Raw genomic sequence first — 22,069 nt, 5'->3', positions numbered from 1 at the left:
TACATAAACAGTACAGCACAGAAACAGGCACTTTGGCCCACATGATGCCAAATTAATCTTATCCCATCTGCCTGCACGTGCTCCATCTAGTTAGTGGTTTACTATAGAGGAAATATCTTTTCTCCAGTTGTTACCTAAGAAAATGAATTTTCATTGTTTTACTTACATGGACATTCCCTAATGCTGACCAGTTGAGGGCAAGACAAAATGCCCAAAAATATTTTCAAATCTTCCTATCAATTTCACCATAGTGCTTTTCAAATTGCATGTCTGTGAATAAATAGTGCAACCTCATAATTTATCTTCCCATTTCACATGAAAAGAAAAATATGAATTCTGCAACTGCATTAAACCATGATATTGTAGAAATCTTGTCACTGGGACTAATTTCCGTCTAATTCTAAACTGGTAGGCATTTCTGACCCATGTGTAAACTTCAAACAGAAAACTTTGATGAAGCTAAATGAATTGAAACCTGAGTAGCTTTTCCCTCAATATTTATATCCATTACATGGCATTACAGGAATGGAAAGTCTAACCCTTTGAATTCAGTTACATGACCATTTAATCTCGTGCCAATTAAATGATGCCTTGGAAATGTTTGACAATGTTTCACTCTGTTTGAATGCACGAGGAATGGAATCCAGTCAATGCATTGAAAGAGAATAATTATTGGCAATAACAATACAGTAAATCTCTGTAAAAGGATGGGGTTAAAACCATGGGGACTCTTATGAGAAGAGCACAGAGATGCAGTTTGTTTTGTTCATCCAGTGAATACGAAGGTCTCTGCCAATGCTGATATTTATTCTTCTTCCCTAATTGTCACTGAAAGATAGTTAAGCATCAACCATATTGGTGGGTCTAAGTAAGAAAAAGTGGAAGATTTCCTTTCCAAATGGACATTAGGAAACTGACTTTATGGCAATTGTTAGTTTCAAAGGCAAGGTTACCCAAATCCACCATTTAAAAAAAAACCTTATTTATTTAATTACTCAAAGTTAAGTTCCCAGTTGCCATATCTCAATCAGTGGTCCAGAACTCTGCCTGCGAGCCTAGTAACTTAACCGCTGTGCCATAGGACCTATAGGGCACTTAAACACGTAGCAGATGCATTCTTGAAAGATGGTGGGAATTGTTAGCTATGGGAAGCTGGCACAGAAGAGGAGATGAGATATGGGGCAGATTGGCCGTGATCGTACTTTTTTCCATTACTATGGAATGGTGGGGCAGGTTTGAGGGACCAAGTAGTGAACTTCTGCTTCTATTTTCTTGTGTTCTTATGGAATACAGTGAACAAGGGAGAGGATTCATTCAGAAGATTGAAAGTAACCAGATGCCAAATATATAGAAAGAGAAACAGAGTCAACGTTTCAGGCTGAAGACCTGGAATGTTAACCATATTTCTTTTTCCACAGATGCTGCTTGATCTGCTGAATGTTTCCAGCTTTTTCTGCTTTTATTTAAGATTCCCAGTATCTGCAATTTTTTTTCTAAATTCCGGTTGCCAGGTTTATTCACTTATCAAATGATTAAGTTGATTAAAGCCATTACAGTTATGCCTAGTAGCTCTGGGCTTGCTTATCAGTCTTCCTTTACGGTATGATTGGTATCATTAACCAGAATCAAATGGGATCAGTACTTCCCATGACATTATATTAAAGGTGAAGAGGTTTAAAATTGGTGTGACCGGCCTCGGAAATCATATTCTATATTTTGCCAAGAATTAGGACATCAGGGCTCCCAAATGATCTTTATTGGGTCCAAATGTGCAAACAAAGTTGGCTGCCTTGTCAGTGTTAGAAAGATGGGTGTATGCCCCGTGTCAAGTTAAGGCAGAGCTCCTCTTTGTCTCTTGATATTGAACTCAGGCTTTCTGTCAGACTTCCCAGTGCATCAAGCATTTTGCTGTGGATGACCTTCAAACTTCTGTAATTGCCTCACTGAAATCTTTACCTTATCCCCAAACCTTCCAGGCACTTCTGCCGGATCTGTTTGCTGTCCCACCATGGGTTACACCTGTCCAGCATCGGCCTGCATGCAGTTATCCTTCTGTATTATATAAATTGTCAGTATCAATGTTTGTGGATGCTAGTGTGAAGCTGAAGTGTCGTCTACATCATTATAACCTGGCTGTACTTCCATTCACTTATCAGTTTGCAATACCAGGGGTAATTGGGTGGGTGTTAGGTTTGGGACTAGGGAGGGAACATTAATAGATACAGGTTATAAATCTGAGAAAAACATAGTGATGGAATATGACAAGGATGATTCTAATATTTGGTCTTCAGACTAACGGTTGGCTTCTCTTTAGCAACATTTCTCCAAATAGTGTCTCCTTTGTTGGGATCAGGACATTCTGGTAAGCTGTTTGCCCTCTTCTTTGTCCCTGCTACCTCTTGTTTTGCATCACTGTCACTTGCAGGGAAGAGGGTAGTGTATCAAGGGCTGGTAGTAACGAGATGTGAACGTGGCCAGAGTGGTGTGGGTCTTTGATAGCAGCAATTCTTGAGCCAATACTTTTTGTAGATCCCTTTGATGGTGGTGAGGTCAGTACCCTTGATTGGACAGACAGGCAATGTCCACTACTTTCTGCAGCCTTCTTCATTCTTGGGCATTCGTATTACTGAACCAAGTTCTGATGCTCTTTACTGCACACCTATTGAGGATAAATAAGAGTAATTGGTAACATATCAAATTTTCTCAAACATAATGCTTCATTGAGGACAGAAACACCATTGCTCATAACTATCAGAGAGAGGAACGGAATACTGATAATCTGAGGAATATAAACATGCTCAATGGAAGGCACCATGGAAGGAATTTTTCAGAGAAGCACAAGAACATTAATGGGGCAGAAACTTTCAGGGGATTAAACATGTAACATTAGTTTCAGGCACCCGGGCAAAAATCCTGAGATTCAGGGTGCAGCATTGAAAATTGGGGTAAATGCTTGTTCTGCAACACAAAGGGATCAGTGGGGAATGATGTGGAGAAAGGGAGTTAAGGAAAGATATAAGGGAAGGATTGACTGGAAAAATGGGAATTCCAGTGCAGAACAAAGCAATAGTAATAATTTTAGAGAACATTTCCATTTAAATCTATCTTGGGGAAGCTTGAGGCTTAGTGTAACCGAATGAAATAGGCAATTGCAGTATCTAACTTTTGTAACTTTGCCAGTGGATCTTGACAGTCTCTCAAACACAAAAGCAACAGCACAGCGTGTTTATTCCAAGGGCCTCTACAGACCAGTAAGCAGTTACTCACGTGAATCTCTAGCTAACAATCCCTAAACCCACTGTCGACCCAGTTGATAATAAATACAGTCGTGTTAAATGAACAGCTAATGTTTACAGTTGAACACATGGCTTGTGGTTTGCATACTTGCTTCGAGCTGTTTAATGTTATTTACTACTTGTTTTACTTTAGCTTGGTGTACGTGGTCCACCAGGACCTGTTGGAAGTCCAGGAAGTAGAGGCGTACCTGGAATACCTGGCCCCCCGGGATTCCCAGGACCCATCGGAGAGACTGGTGAACTTGGTCCAAGAGGGGAACCGGGACCTCTAGGAATACATGTGCGTTCAAATGGGTCGCATAATAACTCTATGGAAGCAGCATTCTGTTTAATCTGTCTTTGCCAAAGAATAACGTTCAGGCTATTCCAATGTTACTCTTCCTGATTCCCTTTTCCAGAAGTGTAACAACAATCTAAACATATTCAGTTGATAGAGTTGGACTGCCAACATACACTACCTTAATCAGTTGTCTGGCCTATGCTCAGTTTACCAAAGTTCAGTCTGAATTAATTGAAGAAACTCTTCTGCATTTGTCAGACTCTATTTTACATGTTATTTTACATCTACTTTGTAAAGAGGGGCACACAGATTAACTACTGTAGCATATCAGATGTAACCTGATAAATCTTCAAAATGATGTACTCATCAAACCTTTTCCAGTTGACTTGAGAATTCAGTTCTAGTATAATTATTTTTATTTACTCTGTAAATGTAATCTGATAACAAATCAAAGATTTTAAGTATTTAATACATGAATTAAATTGTTGGGCAGAAACTTTTCTTCTCAATATGTTATCTTTCCCATTTGTTGGTTGGCACTAAAATTTTGGACCCATTATTTCACTTCTGAAAACAAAGGGGTCAATCTCCAAAGTGGATCCTGGGATTGAATAGTTGCCAGTTGTGAATAAAAGGATTCTGGACCTCTGGTGTTGAGTACCATCCTCCTGCTGCTCACACAGGTCAAGAGTGTCAGGCCAGTGGGTGAGGGCAGCGGTAAATAAATTATGATTTAAGATTCAAGTAAGGTCATAAGGTCATAAAGAATGGAAGTATTTTGGCCCATCAAGCCTACTCTGCCATTCAATCATGGCTGATCTATCTTTTCCTCCTAACCCCATTCTCCTGCCTTCTCCCCATAACCTCTGACACCTGTACTAATCAACTGAAAAAAGATGAGATATTCTCACTTCAAAAGTGTTACGCCTAAGTGTAAAAGCTTGGAAAAATCAATGGATGGAAATGTAAATCCATGAACACAGTGTCAGCTTAAGGTCAATGAAATAAAGATGTGGTGCAAATTCCATATATTTGCAATGCTCCAATGAGACCAAGTCACCCACAAAGATCTTCTCCTAATATGCATTTATAAAACACAATATTTTGCATTCTGATAAATAAGTATAAGTACTTTATTCTTTAGTTTCCTCTGAAACAAAAAAAATGTATAGTGTAGAAACTGCAATTTGTCATAACAATTTAACTTTCGAGGATGATGCTGCGGTATAAATGAGATCTCAGGGGTCAACAGCTAAAGTTAAAAAGTATATAGCATATTGATATAGTTACTAAAAAAAAATGCATTTCTCTGATGTTTATGAGGAATCTGTAGTGAGTCTGAAATCACAATATTTCCTTAAATGTGTTGGCGACTGTGTTTCAATAATGAGAAGGTTATTTTGCATTCGGGTTGTTAAAAGAAAATATATATATTTTCAGCACAACTCTTCAGGTAAAATATTTTTTGTATGCGTAATTGTTTTGAGAAAACAAATATTGCACGGTTTTGAAGGTGCAATTTCTGTTTGTTCATAGTTACAGAATCCACTAAATGTCCAACCGTCTAAAATGTATTTGTGTTTCTTCTAGGGGCCAGGAATGCCTGATGACCAACTTTACGAGTTGTGTGAACAAGTTGTGAATGAGCAAATAGCCAAATATGCATCTGCAATCCGGAGGGTTTGTACGAGGGCCTGCCCAATCGACCATGCAACATTGATAGGACCCCCAGGACCTCCTGGCTTACTAGGAGAACGAGGAGAGCAAGTAAGTTACTCCCTACTAGCTACAGTTATTTTTGTGTTTTATATGTATGGTAAAACTCCTGTAATTTGCTGTCCATCTATTTGGAAATCTTTGTGGCACCTGTGCTTCCTTGCATTCTCTGGGGTCCAGTTCCCATGCTCCATTCCATTCACGACAGCCCCATCTTCCGCACTCTCTTCCACTCATTGCATTCCCTGTACCTGTACACTGTTCCACTCACCAGGCCCCCACTTCCTAATCTGCTTCCATGCAATGGGGCCCAGATTCCCACATTGCCTTGAAAATTGCTTGATTCAGTTTCCCGCTTACTTTAAACTTATTCAGTTCACGAGAAACTTAATACCTGGAGTATCAGTCTAAGCAGAAAAAGTGAATTAAAAGTGTTGGAGAATTGGCTGGTGTCTTGAGGGTTTTATGGGGTGATATTAGATTCAATATGGACTGAATTGTACTGTTCCTGGCCCACTTCCTAGAATCATCTCCTTCCTAACCTCCAGCCTTTCGAGTTGCAAAGGACTTAGCAAGCTGACCCTCTCCACTCAACATCTGGGGCAGTGGTGGGTTCCACAAGGCGGAGAGGGCTGAAGCTATTAGTAGTCTTCATACAATGGTTTAGGATTAGTTTTATTATTGTCATATGTACTGAGGTACAGTAAAAAAACTTTGTTTTACATGCTATCCAAGTAGATCAAATAGAAAAATAGAAAATTAGGTGCTGGAGTAGGCGATTCAGCCCTCCGAGCCAGCACCGCCAATCTCTCTTGAAGCCATCCAATGAATTGGCCTCCACTGCCTTCTGTGGCAGAGAATTCCAAGGATTCACAACTGGGTGAAAAAGCTTTTCCTCATCTCAGTCCTAAATGGCAGACCCCTTATTCTTAAACTCTGACCTGTTGTTCTGGACTCCCCCAACATCCGGAACATTTTTCCTGCATCGAGCCTGTCCAATCCTTTAAGAATTTTATGTTTCCAGAAGATCCCCTCTCATCCTTCTAAATTCCAGTGAGTACAAGCCCAGTCGACCCATTCTTTCATCATGATAATCATATTCATCATATGATAATTACAATCAGGTCAAATTCAAATACAATAGATAGAACGAAGGGAAGATACAGAGTTCAAAATATAGCTCTCTGCATTGTAATACGCCAGTTCTATAAACTGGTCCAATTAATGAAATGGAGCGGAAGTGAATCGGACAATACTCTAGGCTATGAAAAGACAGTTTCTAAATGTTTCTGATATTTAAATAAATATTCAAATATTTTAAAGTAATTAAAATATGTAACGATTATTAAATTAAAAATATATAATTAAAGCTTTTTAAGATACTAACACATAATTCATAGTTATTAAGAGCTGAGTACAGCCAATATATATTCTGGCTTGTTGAGTTTTGGACATACAGCATTGGTAAGGTATTGCTTGGCATTAACACTGGAGGCAGAGGTGTAACTTTTGGCTTGGATTTAAGCACCAGGGTACATCGTGTATTTTTGACTCAGCACAGGTCTATGCTCGTAGATTTATTGACTCACAGCTCACAGTTCAATTAGATTAGGGTGGATGAATCAGTCTTTTTCCCAGGATGGAAATGTGAAATACTGGAAAACATAGGTTGAAGGTGAGAAGGGAAAAGTTTAAAAGAGATTTTATTTTGCAGATTTCTTTGCACAGAAGCTGGTAGGTGCCTGCAACACACTGCCATGGACGTGGTAGAAGCAATTATGGCAGCAACATTTAAGAAGTATTTAGTTAAACACATGAACATGTAGGGAATAGAGGGATAATAGACAATAGATAATAGGTGCACGAGTAGGCCATTCTGCCCTTCGAGCCAGCACCGAAATTCACCGTGATCATGGCTGATCATCCACAATCAGTACCCCGTTCCTGCCCTCTCCCCAAACCCCTTGAATCCGCTATCATTAAGAACTCTATCTAACTCTCTCTTGAAAGCACCCAGGGAGTTGGCCTCCACTGCCTTCTGAGGCAGAGAGTTCCACTGCTTCACAACTCTCTGAGTGAAAATGTTTTTCCTCATCTCCGTTCTAAATGGCCTACCCCTTATTCTTAAACTGTGGCCCCTGGTTCAGGACTCCCTCAACATCAGGAACATGTTTCCTGCCTCTAGCGTGTCCAATCCCTTAATAATCTTATATGTTTCAATAAGATCCCCTCTCGTCCTAAATTCGAGAGTATACAAGCCCAGTCGCTCCAGTCTTTCAACATACGACAGTCCCACCATTCCAGGAATTAATCTCGTGAACCTACGCTGCACTCCCTCAATAGTAAGAATGTCCTTCCTCAAATTTGGAGACCAAAACTGCACACAATACTCCAGGTGTGGTCTCACTAGGGCCCTGTACAACTGCTGAAGGACCTCTTTGTTCCTATACTCAACTCCTCTTGTTATGGCCAACATGCCATTAGCTTTCTTCACTGCCTGCTGTACTTACATGCTTACTTTCAGTGACTGATGAACCAGGATATCCAGATCTCATTGTACTTCCCCTTATCCTAACTTGACACCATTCAGATAATAATCTGCTTTCCTGTTCTTACCACCAAACTGGATAACCTCACATTTATCCACATTAAACTGCATCTGCCATGCATCTGCCCACTCACACAACCTGTCCAAGTCACCCTGCATCCTCATAGCATCCTCCTCACAGTTCACACTGCCACCCAGCTTTGTGTCATCTGCAAATTTGCTAATGATACTTTTAATCTCTTCATCTAAGTCATTAATGTATATTGTAAATAGCTGCGGTCCCAGCACCGAGCCTTACGGCACCCCACTAGTCACTGCCTGCCATTCTGAAAGGGATCCATTTATCCCTACTCTTTGTTTCCTGTCTGCCAACCAATTTTCTATCCATGTCAGTACCCTACCCCCAAAACCATGTGTTCTAATTTTGCCCACTAATCTCCTATGTGGGACCTCATCAAAGGCGTTCTGAAAGTCCAGGTACACTACATCCACTGGCTCTCCCTTGTCCATTTTCCTAGTTACATCCTCAAAAAATTCCAGAAGATTAGTCAAGCATGATTTCCCCTTCGTAAATCCGTGCTGACTCGGAACGATCCTGTTACTGCTATCCAAATGTTCCGCAATTTCTTCTTTTATAATTGACTCCAGCAACTTCCCTACCACCGGAGGAGGTAGGCATATGGAATTTGTTTAGATTTACATCATGGCTGGCACAGACATCGTGGACCGAAGGGCCTGTTCTTGTGTTGTACTCTTCTATGCTTTACATTCTATATAATCCTGTCCTCTGCTGCTGTCGGTGTGGATTTCACATTTTCTTCATGTGACCATGTGGGTTTCTCCCAGGTGCCCCAATTTCCTTTCACATCTAGAAGACGTGCAGGGTGGCAGGCTAATTGATTACTGTGAATTGTCTCTCCTGTTCAGGTGTGTGGTAGAACCTTGATGGGAATGAAGAGAGAATAAAAGTAGGATTAGTGTATGTGGGTGCTTGATGGTCAGCATGGACTCGGGTTTAAGGGCGTTCTTCGGTGTTGTATGACTTTAAGATGCTTGGAGGACTTGAACCATGGTCCCAATCATATTGTACGTTTAAATTGATACTTGTGATGCAGGATTCACTGACGTGTTGATGTCAAAAAAACTCTCCACACTTGAACTAGCATAGGCGCTGATATTTGTTTGAAGTTGGCCATCTTTTTTGGAAGTCTTTTCAATTTAAGTTATGTTTAAGTATGTTCAAATAAACATACATGGGTAACAGTATTTTTTGTTTCACCAACAGGGTGATTCTGGTAAACTAGGATTGGTTGGTGAACTTGGACCAAGAGGTAGAACAGGATTGCTTGGACCTATAGGTGCTCCAGGAGAGAAAGGTGATACTTGTTTGTTCGAGCTCAATGTACATGCATACAAATAATTCTCCTTCGGGATCACTTTTTGTTATTTTAACCACAACTCTACCCTATTTTAGGTGATAAAGGTGAAGAAGGATCAGTTGGAGCTCAAGGGGTTGGACTTCCTGGAACAGATGGAATACAAGGACCAAGAGGTTTATTGTCTTGTACTTTTAAGAGCAAATCCCAGTTCTGTCTAATCTTGTTATTTTCCAAGTCCCTTTACAAATATGATTTTAGATGGTGGGAGATTAAACATTTCTGGTCAGAATTTTTCATCACAATTTTTCATCATCAAATATTGCAGCTTATGCATTCAAATGAAAGTAACTGACCTTCTCCTCATCTTTTAGGATATCCTGGGTGTCCAGGAGTTGCTGAAGATGGGGAACCAGGCCCACGAGGACCAGTTGGATACACTGGGTGCTCAGGCGCTCCAGGATTGCCTGGATTTCCAGGAATTCCTGGAATTTGTGCACCTGGAAACTGTGGAATTCATGTTGCTGCTCTGCAGACTCAACAACAGATACATGAAAGGTTCAAAATATTAAGTGTTCAGCCACAGGCAAATGCTAAGGTTTAAACTGTATAACCTAAGAGGGCAAAAAAAATCGTTATTTTGTATACTGATGCATGCAGTATTATATTTTATAACCTCATCTCTTGGTAAAACAAACATTATGCAAGGTGATAACATATAACTGTTTTAAAAGAGACAAACTTGTAACTCAGCATTAAAATCTGCATGTGATGAATATTTTTCAAATTATGTGCTTATGTAAATAACTAAAGATCTTGCATTTTAATATTTTTGATTTTTTTAAATTCTTTAAGTATCTGTAACATTATTTCCAAATATCCATTTAAAAACTCAAAGTATTTTCAGGTCTTTTAAATGTTAGAAAGTGAGTTGGTCAAAATTATATACCCAAATACCCAAGCAAAAACCAACAAAAGTTATTGAAACAAAAGTTTAGTTTGAACATTGTTAAAACTCAATAAAGCAAAAAAGTTATAAAAATAAATGTTGATATACTATTCTTCATATGGTTCATGACACAACATTCATGACACAACATGTCATGCTTTCACTAGTTCTTCAGCATCGCTTTAGCTTAAAACTGAAGCAGGAATGTATCGGTTTTAGCTCCAGCTCGCTCATACTATGATACATTGACAGTTTAAAATGATAGAAGATAATGTAAAGGTGAGTACAATAAACAATGTCTTAGCATGTGCCCTGAGTTAGCCCATGATTGATAACCCAAGACCATAAGGTAACAAGATAACAAGACCATCAATGGTAGTTTTGCAAGTGTCCTTCTGCTCTTCTATTAGAGTTCTAGATTGATAGAGGTTGACGGCATAGAAACAGGCCATTTGGTTCACTTTGTACCTATTCAACAAAGTTGATATTCTAGGCTAGACCCATTTACATGCATTTGGGCAATATCCCTCTAAATCCTTCCTAACCATATCTTTCCAAACGTCTTTTGAAAGTTACAAAATGTATCTGCTTTTATGGCTTCCTCTGGCAGCTTTTTCCAGATACAGACTACCCTCTCTGTGAAGGAAAAAACTGCAGATGCTGGTATAAATTATATACCTAAAATTATATACCTAAATACCCAAGCAACCTCTGTGAAAACATTTGATCCCCGAGGCCCCTCTTAAATTTCTCCCCCCCCTCCTTAAGTTTATGCCCTCTAGTTTTAGAATCCTCTACCTTGGGAAAGAGTCTCTGAACATTCACCTTATCCATGGTCTTGTACACCACAATAAGGTCACCCCTCAGTCTCCTACATCCCGTCAGGATAGTTTGTCTGTTTGTTTTTATGTTATGACTGTTTTTGTAAAGCGCTTTGAGCACCTGGTAAAGCGCTATATAAAATAAATGCTTATTATTATTATTATTATTATTATTAAAGAAGAAAGGTCCTAACCTATCCAACCTCTCCCTAGTCCAAGCACCATCCTGATCAATCTATCCTGATGAATCTATCCTAATGCCTGCCACTAAAAACATTGATAGAATCTAGGTTCCACTGAAATTCAAAGAAAATTGTGAGGAGTTTCCATAAATATTTCTGGATGCTGGAAAGCTTCTTAAAAATCCCTGGCAGTTGATTGCAGAAAATCAAAATAATTCCTTTAATTGTGCAAACACTGAATTATGGAATATTGAATGTGCTGGTAATTGTAAAGTTCTGTACTATGGTGTGGGCATCCTTGGGTCCTAGTGAAGATGCTTTTATTCCAAAATGTAGTCCAGTTCAAGCATGTGTGGTATAAATCAGATGAGATGAGACCCCAATTTATTGTGTGAGATTGGGTTTATTGGATGTTGTTGGAAGAATGCTGAATAGCACAAAAAAATATTAATTTGATAACAACTCTAACATTGTGGCTATTAAAGCTTCAGCTTTTTCTCCCCCTTAAACCTATTCACAGTTCACTATTCACCACACGTTCACTAGCAGGAAGAATCCTTCCACCAATGCATTTTAAGGGGACCATCAAATACTTTCATAAAATGGATGGCTGATTTCCACTAACATAGTGCAGGGCCTGGGACGTTTGAAGAGGGAGTTGGTGGGGGTGGGGGGTGGAAATATCTCAGTTGGTTAACACATTCATCAACAGTCTGAATAGACCCTAGCAGATGGGTGAACATAGGCATGAGATGAATCGCAATATTACAATTTGTCTGAAGAGTCCCGACCCAAAACGCTGCTTATCCATGTTATCCAGAGATGCTGCCTGACCTGCTGAGTAATTCCAGCACTTTGTATTCTGTGCAAGATTCCAGCAACTACAGTTCCTTCTGTTTACATTTGTTCTTTGTGTTAGGATACAATCAGGAAATATTTGAACATAAAGTCAACAACTATTCCACAAATTGCCAGTAACTCAAGGCAAGTTCCTGATTCCACACTAACTGAATGGTGCTGTTTAAAGAAGTAAAGACCTCTACCATAATTATTTAAACAAAATTCTGGAGTAAAATCTTAATTTTAAGATGATTACCTCAATATAATTATTTATTTGTCATATTTTAGCAAAGCAAAATTTTAAGTATTGAATTTTAGTAATGTTTGAATCTATTGCAATCATCATTCCTATATATATTTTTTTAACATTTTCTAATTTTCTCAATTTTAGTACTTAAAATTAACTACATTTAAATTATGAAGGAAAATGTAATTGAATGTAGTGTTGCAAAACACCATGTGATAATACTGTCTATCGTGTGATAATACGCTTGGTCTCAATTTTCTATCACAGACTGAGCTCCTGCTTTGTAGCTTGTGTATTTTTACAGCTTTTTATGTGGAATGTGATGCTGGTACCCACATCAGTTTAACATAGTGCATTCAACTTCATCAGCTCAGTTAAAAAATCAAGTGCATTCCTGTTTGCATTCAAATCACTCCATCCTCCTCACCCGACTTGAAACCACCTTTAACATCACCGGCACAGCCCTATCCTGGATCAAATCATACCTCTCCGACAGGCACCAGTTCATCTCCATTAATAACTGCAAATCCCCCACTACTCCCCTCCCCCAAGGTGTCCCCCAAGGTTCAGTTCTCGGCCCCCTCCTCTTCATCCTGTACCTGTTCCCCCTTGGTCAATTAATCCGCCGTCATGGTCTCAAGTTCCACTGCTTCGCCGATGATATCCAGCTCCTCATCTCCACCAAGTCAATTTCCACCACCACACACACTACCCTGACAAACTGCATCACTGAAATAAAATCTTGGCTTCAATTCAATTTCCTCAAACTCAACTGCGACAAATCTGAAATCATCATCATTAGACCAAAAACGCTCACTAAATCCACCCACAACTTCACCCTCAATATTGATGGTTTCCCAGTATCCACCTCCCCTCACATCCGGAATCTTGGAATCATCTTTGATCAAACCCTCTCCTTCGACAAACACATCAAACACATCACCAAGACAGCCTTCTTCCACCTCAAAAACATCGCCCGTCTCCATCCATCCCTCTCCTCCACAGCTGCAGAAACCCTCATCCACGCCTTCATCACCTCCCGTCTGGACTACTGCAACAGCCTCCTCTATGGTTCACCCTCAAAAATCACCAATAAACTCCAATACATCCAGAACTCCGCTGCCCGTCTACTCACCCACTCCCCGATCCGTGACCATATCACCCCCGTCCTTTATAGGCTCCACTGGCTCCCCATCCCCCAGAGAATCCAGTACAAAATCCTCCTCATGACCTACAAAGCCCTCCATAACCTGGCCCCATCCTACCTGACTGACCTCCTCCACAGACACACTCCAACCCGCAACCTCCGCTCTGCTGCTGCTAACCTCCCGTCCCCCCCCATCCGGTCCAAACTCAGATCCTGGGGGGACAGGGCTTTCTCCATCGCTGCTCCCACACTCTGGAACTCACTACCCCAAACCGTCAGAGACTCCTCCTCACTCACCACATTCAAAACATCACTGAAGTCTCACCTGTTCAGCACTGCTTTCACTCACTGACCGTCACCTCACCTTCTTTTTCCTTTTCTGTTCGTTTACTTATTTATCTATTTATTTTATTAAAAAAAAGATTCTATGTTTTAGTAAACCCTGTAAAGCGTCTTTGAGTGTTTAGAAAAGCGCTTTATAAATGTAATGCATTATTATTATTATATGCACTCAGTGCCCGTTTTTATCCCTCTATTTAAACGATTAGCAGAGTTTACTAGATATTTTACTTTCTGTACTAAGTGAATGCTTGCAACAGAGAGAACACAAGTAAAGCACATTTTTAGCAACTTGGCCACCAGATGGAGGTAAATGTCAACAGGTGCTTCAGCACGTATCAAGATTCTCACGAGTCGAGTGTTAAATTGCCAGATGGATCGTCAATGGACAAAAAAATGTCTTACAGCAACATAACAGGCTTATAAACCCGATACTCATAGATACGACATAAAAAAACAAAAAAGTTTAATCAATGAATAACCCAATACAAGTGCAAAAAAAAGCCTGAAATCCTGAGTACAACCAAAGACAGTGAAAGTTCATTGTTTAGTTAGTTAGTGTTCTGGAGTGTTCAAGAGCCTGATAGTTGTTGGGAAGAAGCTATTCTTGAACCTGGGTGGTCATGCTTTTCAGACTAAAATAACTCTACTCCTTACACACTAGGGGAAATTTACAGAGGCCAAATAATTTACAAAGCCGCATGCCTTTCCGATGTACGTTGAAACAGGGGCTTCTAGAGGAAAACCCACACAGTCACAGGGAGAAAATGCAAACTCCCCACAGACCCGAGGTCAGGATCGAACCAGGGTCTCCAGCACTGGAAGACAGTAGCTCTACTACTTCAAACCCAATAACTCTATAACTCATCCTATTTTTTTCTCTGCACTTTCCTATGAACTCCCACTCCCTTCCCCCACTCAAATTCTCTCTTCACCTCCACGCTAGGGGCAAGAGATAGTGACCTAGTGTATGTTTGGGTTGTGGGCGGAGACCAGAGCATCTGGAGTAAATCCATATCGTCACAGGGAAAATGTGAAAACTCCTCACTAATAACGACTTGCTGCCAATTGAAGAAAATTAAAAATAAATTATATCATTTATACATTATTGTTATCACTGATTTGTAGTTTGTAATGTGTCATATCTTTAGAAACTAGTGCATGTTGTAAACTAAATCGCATTTCATAGCTTGAATCACTGCACGGACCAACAGCCTGGAGATTTTGCGAACATCTTCAATTTCTAGTTGCTGAGGTCTGGGGCTCCCACCTGCTTTAAAAGGGCATCATTAATACCGCCCAAGCCATCATAAAACCCAAGAAGAGCAAGATGACCTGTTTAATAATTACTGACCGGTGGAACTAATGTTTGTGTTGATGAAGTGCTTTGAGATGTTGGTTATGGCACACATCAACTACCTCAACAAGAGCATCGACCACCTACAATTTCCCTATTGCCACAACAGGTCAACGGAGAATGTGATCTCGCTGGCTCTCCACTCTGCACTGCACCACTTGGACAATAAAAACACATATAAAACCACAACTTAGTGTTCAACACCATCATCCCCTGAAAGCTGGTTACCAAACTTACGGAATTGGGTCTCTGCTCATCCCTTTGGATCCAACTGGATCCTCGATTTCTCATCCACAGACCACATTCAGTACAAATTTCCAGCAACACTTCCTCCTCGATAACCATCAGCGCAGGAGCACCTCGAGGCTGTGTGCTCAACCCCCTGCTCTACTCACTCCATATTCACAACTGTGTAGCTGGACATAGTTCCAACTCCATCTTTAAATTCACCGATGACCCACTGTTATTGGGTGAATTATGGATGATGAGGAGTCAGAGTATAGGTGGGAGATCAATCGTCTGATTGAATGGTGCCAGAATAACACCATCGGTCACGGTGGCGTAGCGGTAGAATTACTGCCTTACAGCGAATGCAGCGCCGGAGACCCGGGTTCGATCCTGACTACGGGTGCTGTCAGTACGGAGTTTGTACGTTCTCCCCGTGATCTGCGTGGGTTTTCTCCGAGATCTCCGGTTTCCTCCCATGCTACAAAGACGTACAGGGTTTGTAGGTTAATAGGCTTGGTAAATGTAAAAAAAATGTCCCTTGTGGGTGTAGGATAGTGTTAATGTGCGGGGATTGCTGGTCGGGGCAGACCCGGTGGGCCGAAGGGCCTGTTTCGGCACTGTGTCTCTTAAAAAAAAAAGGTTTTTTTAATTAAAAAAAACCCAACCTTGCTCTCAACATCAGTAAAACCAAGGAACTGATGGTTGACTTTAGAAGAAGAAAGCCGAGGATGCACAAACCTGTCTATATCGACAAGTCAGTGGTGGAGAGAGTCAAACGCTTCAAACTCCTGGACGTGCATGCCTCTGAAGATCTGTCCTGGACCCAACATATTGATGCAATCATAAAGAAAGCCCATCAACACCTTCAGTTTCTTAGAAGTTGGAAGAGATTTGGTATGTCAATTAACACTCCTGAACTTCTACAGGTGTACACCAGAGAACATATTGACTAGTAGCATCATGGCATGGTTCAGCAACTCGAATGTCCAACAACGAGATGATTGCATATAAAAAACATAGCACAAAAAGTAAGGAAATTTGTGTTTGGTAGATTATTTCTTTGTTGTAACAATGCTTCTTGGCAATAAATCTTATACCGTTGGAAAGCCTGTTTATTTCCCTTTTAAATGGTGCCACATTTGTAAGGAACATCCATTTGTGGGATGAGCAGCAGAGCTGAGTATATGGGTTGCGCCCATGAAAAATTTGCCAAATCTTCTCTGCCAATGCCAAACAGCTTATTCTGCTGTTGCTATTGACTCTTGTTTTGAGCTTCTGGTACCCCCAGGTGCTGACAATCAGGTGCCTGATTGGCACCTGATTGGCAGCATCTGTGAGCATGGGCCCTGCTACAGTGGTCATTAGGTGTCTGCTCCAAGAATCGGCATGCCACGTTTGACTGATCTGGATAGGGCCCGTGCGATAGGGCAACTTCAAGCTGGTGTTCCGCAAAACCAAGTTGCGGCATTATTTGGAGTGAGCCCTAGTACCATCTCCAAAGTGAAGGCCAAGTTCCATATAACGGGGGATGTCAGAGACAGGCCGCGAAGTGGGCGTCCCAAGAAGACGACACCCGAAGAAGACCGTTTCCTCACCCTGTCAGCACTTAGGAACCGTAGGCTGTCTTCTACAGATTTGCAGTCAAGGTTTGCAGGACGATATGGCCGACGGCTCTCTGCCCAGACAATTCGGAACAGATTGCATGCAGCCGATCTCCGGTCTCATAGGGCTGCCAGGAGGCCTGCCATGACTGCCCTTCACCGTCAGGCCCGTTTGCGCTGGTGTCGGCAACACGTGCACTGGAACCTGAACATGTGGAGGAACGTTATGTTCAGCGATGAGTCCAGATTCTGCCTACGGCAGTTGGATCATAGGGTCAAAGTGTGGAGAAGACGCGGAGAACGCTATGCTGATTGCTGCACTGATAGTAACATCTTTTGGTGGAGGCAGTGTGATGGTGTGGGGCGGCATCTCCCTCACTGGAAAAACGAGACTTGTCATCATTGGAGGCAATCTCATTGCAGAGAGATATCGAGATGAGATTCTGCAACCAGTGGCAATCCCATATCTCCACAGTCTGGGACCGAACTCTATCCTCCAAGATGACAATGCTCACCCCCACAGAGCAGGGTTTCTCAGAGACTACCTCCAGAATTTGGGAGTGGAGAGGATGGAATGGCCTGCCAGCAGTCCTGACCTCAACCCCATTGAACACTTGTGGGATCAGCTTGGGCGTGCTGTTCGTGCCAGAGTGACCAACGCAACCACGTTGGCTGACTTGCGACAAATGCTGGTTGAAGAATGGGATGCCATCCCACAACAGTGTGTGCCCAGGCTGGTGACCAGCATGAGGAGGAGGTGCCAGGCTGTTGTGGCTGTGTATGGTTCTTCCACACGCTACTGAGGCTCCTGTTTATTAAATGAATAAATTGTTAAATTGCCAATATGTCTTGTTTCTTCAGACTTCAATCATCCAATCCACCAAACAACACCGAACAAGAGTCAATGGCAGAATAAGCTGTTTGGCATTGGCAGAGAAGATTTGGCAGATTTTTCATGGGCGCAACCCACATACTCAGCTCTGCTGCTCATCCCACAAATGCATGTTCCTTACAAATGTGGCACCATTTAAAAGGGAAATAAACAGGCTTTCCAACGGTATAGGATTTATTGCCAAGAAGCATTGTTACAACAAAGAAATAATCTATCAAACACAAATTTCCTTACTTTTTGTGCTTTGTCTAGTAAACACTGCCCAGTCCATCATGAGTACTGACCTCTCCACCATCGAAGGGATCTACAAGAGTTTCTGCCTCAAAAAGGCATCCAGCATCATCAGAGACCCACACCATTCTGACCACACTCTGATTTCCATCGGAAAGAAGGTATAGGAGCCTGAAAATTGTAATGTCCAGTTTCAGAATCAGCTTCTTCCCAACAACCATCAGGCTATTAAAAACTACCGCCTCCAACTAATTCTGAACTACATAGACTTTGGTTTGGTTTAGTTATACAACACGGAAACAGGCTCTTTGGCCCACCGAGTCCATGCCAACCAGCAATCCCTGCACATTAACACTATCCTACATGCACTAGGGTCAATTTACACTTACACCAAGCCATTAAACCTACAAACCTGTACATCTTTGGAGTGTGGGAAGACACCGAAGATCTCGGGGAAAACCCATGCAGGTCACGGGGAGAATGTACAAACTCCGTACAGACAGCACCCATAGTCAGGATCGAACCCAGGCCTCTGGTGCTGCAAGTGCTGTAAGGCAGCAACTCTACCGCTGCTCCACCATGCCGCCTTAGGGCATTGTTTTTGTCTTTGCACTATTATTGTGTGTTTCTTATATACTGAACTTTTTTGTTGTTATGGTGTTTACAGAGCATTACATTTATATATTTGTGGATTCGCAAGTAAGAATTTTATTATTCTGTTTAGGAACATATGACAATAAAATATTCTTGAATCTTGATACATCAATGCTTGGTTAAATTATAGCTCTTCATACTTTACTTTAAGCACCTATATTCTAATTTGACCAAGTTTATTAGTCTATTTAGCCAAAATATATTGTAATATCTACAAAATGCTTTCAATGGTGTGTTCATGATGGCTTGCTGAAGTTCATATATGACATCCTGAAATGTGAGAAATATCCAATAGTTCAGGCATTATCAGCAGAGAGAAAAACAGTTAATGTTTCCAGTTGATATAATTTCATCCCATCTGGGACATTGCCTGACCTTCTGGGTATTAATATTTTCATTTTCTTTCTGATTTCCAGCATCTACAGCATATTGATGACATCTCCTGAAATGGATTCCACAAGTTTCATTTTAACTGGGTCCCCATCATATTTCTTTGTACGGCTATCTATCAGTATCAAGTTCTCCACATATATCCCTGTGACCTTAATTTACCTGTTAGGCAAGAGTTGTTTCTGCTTCATTAGACACTGCAAAAGACATGAAATCATTTAATTCTTTGAGACTTGAATGGAGCCCAGGAGCACTCTTTCAGGTCTTTGAGGCTTGAATGAATTTGGAATTGGCTCCGGAATTGGACTTTGGGGAGTAACCAGCTATATTATAAAATTATGCTAACTTCAGTGAAAACCTTATTGCTCTGGAACATTACACAAGGTCCCGAGAAAAGTCCATTGGGACCCTTCAGTCTGTCCTGCCATTCAATGAGTTAATGGTCAAAAAACACAAGACTCTTTTAGTAAAAACAAAAATCATTCATCTTGATAAGAAAAAACATCATTCCTGTTCTTTATTGTCCAAGTAAATTATCGCTCTCTTGTTTCAAACCTGGGTTGCTGTTTTATTCTCCAATTATTGGATGATGTGTTTTAATTTGTTTTCCCATTTACAAACTTAATATCTTTGTTCTTCTCTGCAAAATATTTTGCAAAATAACTTTTCTGTCCATTTCTTTATATCTTCTCCAGCTCAGACATTAGTGGATTTGAACTGAGCCCAACTCTAAATGAAGTCAGTTGGTATGTGTTCTGATTAAATTCCAGATTCACAATGATCACAGCAATGATGTGTTGCACTTGTGTGCATGGTCTGCATTTCAGGGCATCATCCAGGTGTGATTTTCAGCTTTTAAATATTACTCAGGTTAAATATTTTGACTGCTTGCAGGATCATGACTTTTACTTATCCACTTATTTTAACAGGCAACCTTGTTCAAATGTGTATACCGGGGAAGTGGTTGAAATGTTGAAAGAGCGAATGTTAATCACTATTGACATTCCACAGAAACTATACTTTCATCAGAGGAGGGGAGGAAAGTGGAAGGAATATGTTTGGTCATGTATCCTTGGCCATGCTTCATATTTAGGTCCATTGTAGCATCACAGGTTAAAGAAATATTTTGTTACGGACCTGAGTGTTTTTGATAGTGTAGATACAAGAAGTTGTTCCTATTGATAGGTGAGCTTGTAATGTGGTGATCCAAATTTAAGATAATTGCTAACAGGACTAAAATAGAGATGAAGGGAGATAATACAAATTGCAGTGAGTTGTTCTGATCTGACCTGAAAAGATGGTGGAAACTGTTTCAGGGAACATTGGACATAAAAATGAAAAGGGATATGATCCAGAGCTATGAAAAAGTCAGGGAAATGTGACTTACTGAAGAGCTGTTTCCAGTAGTGGAGTGAAATAGGGCAAATGAGATCCTTCCACAGAATGATATACTGGTCAATGTTTTAACCACATGTTACCCGAGAGTCAAAAGATCCCAGGATTCCTGCACTCTTGTCGAATTGCTTAAACCTAGCACTGCATTATCAGTGTGTGGGAAGGAAGTGCAGATGCTGGTTTAAACTGAAGATAGACACAACAAGCTGGAGTAACTCAGTGGGTCAGGAAGCATCTCTGGAGATAAGGAATAGGTGACGTTTCGGATCGAGACCCAAAACATCGGCAATTCCTTTTCTCCAGAAGGTAGACACAAAATGCTGGAGTAACTCAGCGGCCCAGGCAGCATCTTGGGAGAGAAGGAATGGGTGACGTTTCGGGTCGAGACCCTTCTTCAGACTGTTGTCAGGGGAAGGGGTGGGACAAAGATAGGATGTAGTAGAAGACAGGAAGACTAGTGGGAGAACTGGGAAGAGGGAGGGGATAGAGAGGGAAAGCAGGGACTACCTGAAGTTAGAGAAGTCAATGTTCATACCATTGGGGTGTAAACTACCCAAGCGAAATATGAGGTGCTGTTCCTCCAATTTGCATGGGCCTCACTCTGACAATGGAGGAGGCCCAGGGCAGAAAGGTCAGATTGGGAATGGGAGGGGGAGTTGAAGTGCTGAGCCACTGGGAGATCAGGTTGGTTAAGGCGGACTGAGCGGAGGTGTTGAGCGAAACTATTGCCGAGCCTGCACAGTCATGCCGATGTAGAGAAGTTGACATCTGGAACAGCAGATACAATAGATGAGGTTGGAGGAGGTGTAAGTGAACATCTGCCTCACCTGGAAAGACTGTTTGGGTCCTTCGATGGAGTCGAGGGGGGAGATAAAGGGACAGGTGTTGCATCTCCTGTGGTTGCAGGGGAAAGTACCTGGGGAGGGGGTGGTTTGGGTGGGAAGGAATGAGTGGACTAGGGAGATACGGAGGAAACGGTCTCTGGAGAAAGCAGAAAGGGGAGGAGATGGGAAGATGTGGCCAGTAGTGGGATCCCGTTGGAGGTGGCGGAAATGTTAGAGGATAATTTGTTGTAAACGACGGTTTCTGCACACCTTTTTTCCAGAGATGTTGTCTGATCCGTGAAGTTACTCCAGCATTTTGTGTCTATCTGCATTACCAGTAATTGAACAGGGAAAATGGTGCTGGGTAAGCAACTGAAAGGCAAAAGCTGGAAATCTAAAATAAAAGCAGCGAATGTGGGAAACACTCAGATGGTCAGGCAATGTCCATGGAGGGAAAAGCAGTGAACCACAGAATCACAAATTTACTGAATGCTTCTAGAGCAGGAGGCCATACAACCATCAAAGCTAAACTAGCATAATGTAAGAATAATCCAGCTAGTCCCACTCCTCTTCACTCTTCATAGACCACTGTATAATCTTTTCTTTCAGGTATCTGTCTAACTCCCGTTTGAATTCTCCATTTGAGCATTTACATTCCACCATCTCAGTGGATTCCAAAACTCTAAACACACATTCCATAAAAAAATTAGTTTTGAGTCATTTTGTCCATAATATTCACTCTTTCTTCCCTATTTC

General features: G+C 41.2%; 1 protein-coding gene across 1 annotated transcript in view; it reads left to right on the top strand.

Moving 5' to 3' along the window:
• LOC144593017 (uncharacterized) overlaps positions 1–9,820 on the top strand; it is a 45,969-nt gene extending 36,149 nt beyond the window's left edge. Inside the window, exons 25-29 of the mRNA XM_078398431.1 lie at positions 3,430–3,576; positions 5,167–5,343; positions 9,126–9,216; positions 9,315–9,392; positions 9,591–9,820. Of these exons, the coding sequence (XP_078254557.1) occupies positions 3,430–3,576; positions 5,167–5,343; positions 9,126–9,216; positions 9,315–9,392; positions 9,591–9,820 (723 nt within the window). The remainder of the gene's footprint in view (positions 1–3,429; positions 3,577–5,166; positions 5,344–9,125; positions 9,217–9,314; positions 9,393–9,590) is intronic.
• Positions 9,821–22,069: the final 12,249 nt, after the last annotated feature.

The sequence above is a fragment of the Rhinoraja longicauda genome, chromosome 4 (genome assembly GCF_053455715.1).
Source record: "Rhinoraja longicauda isolate Sanriku21f chromosome 4, sRhiLon1.1, whole genome shotgun sequence".
Lineage (NCBI taxonomy): Eukaryota > Metazoa > Chordata > Chondrichthyes > Rajiformes > Arhynchobatidae > Rhinoraja > Rhinoraja longicauda.
Note: the sequence above shows the minus strand (reverse complement) of the source record. Positions and strands in the feature narration are given on the sequence as shown.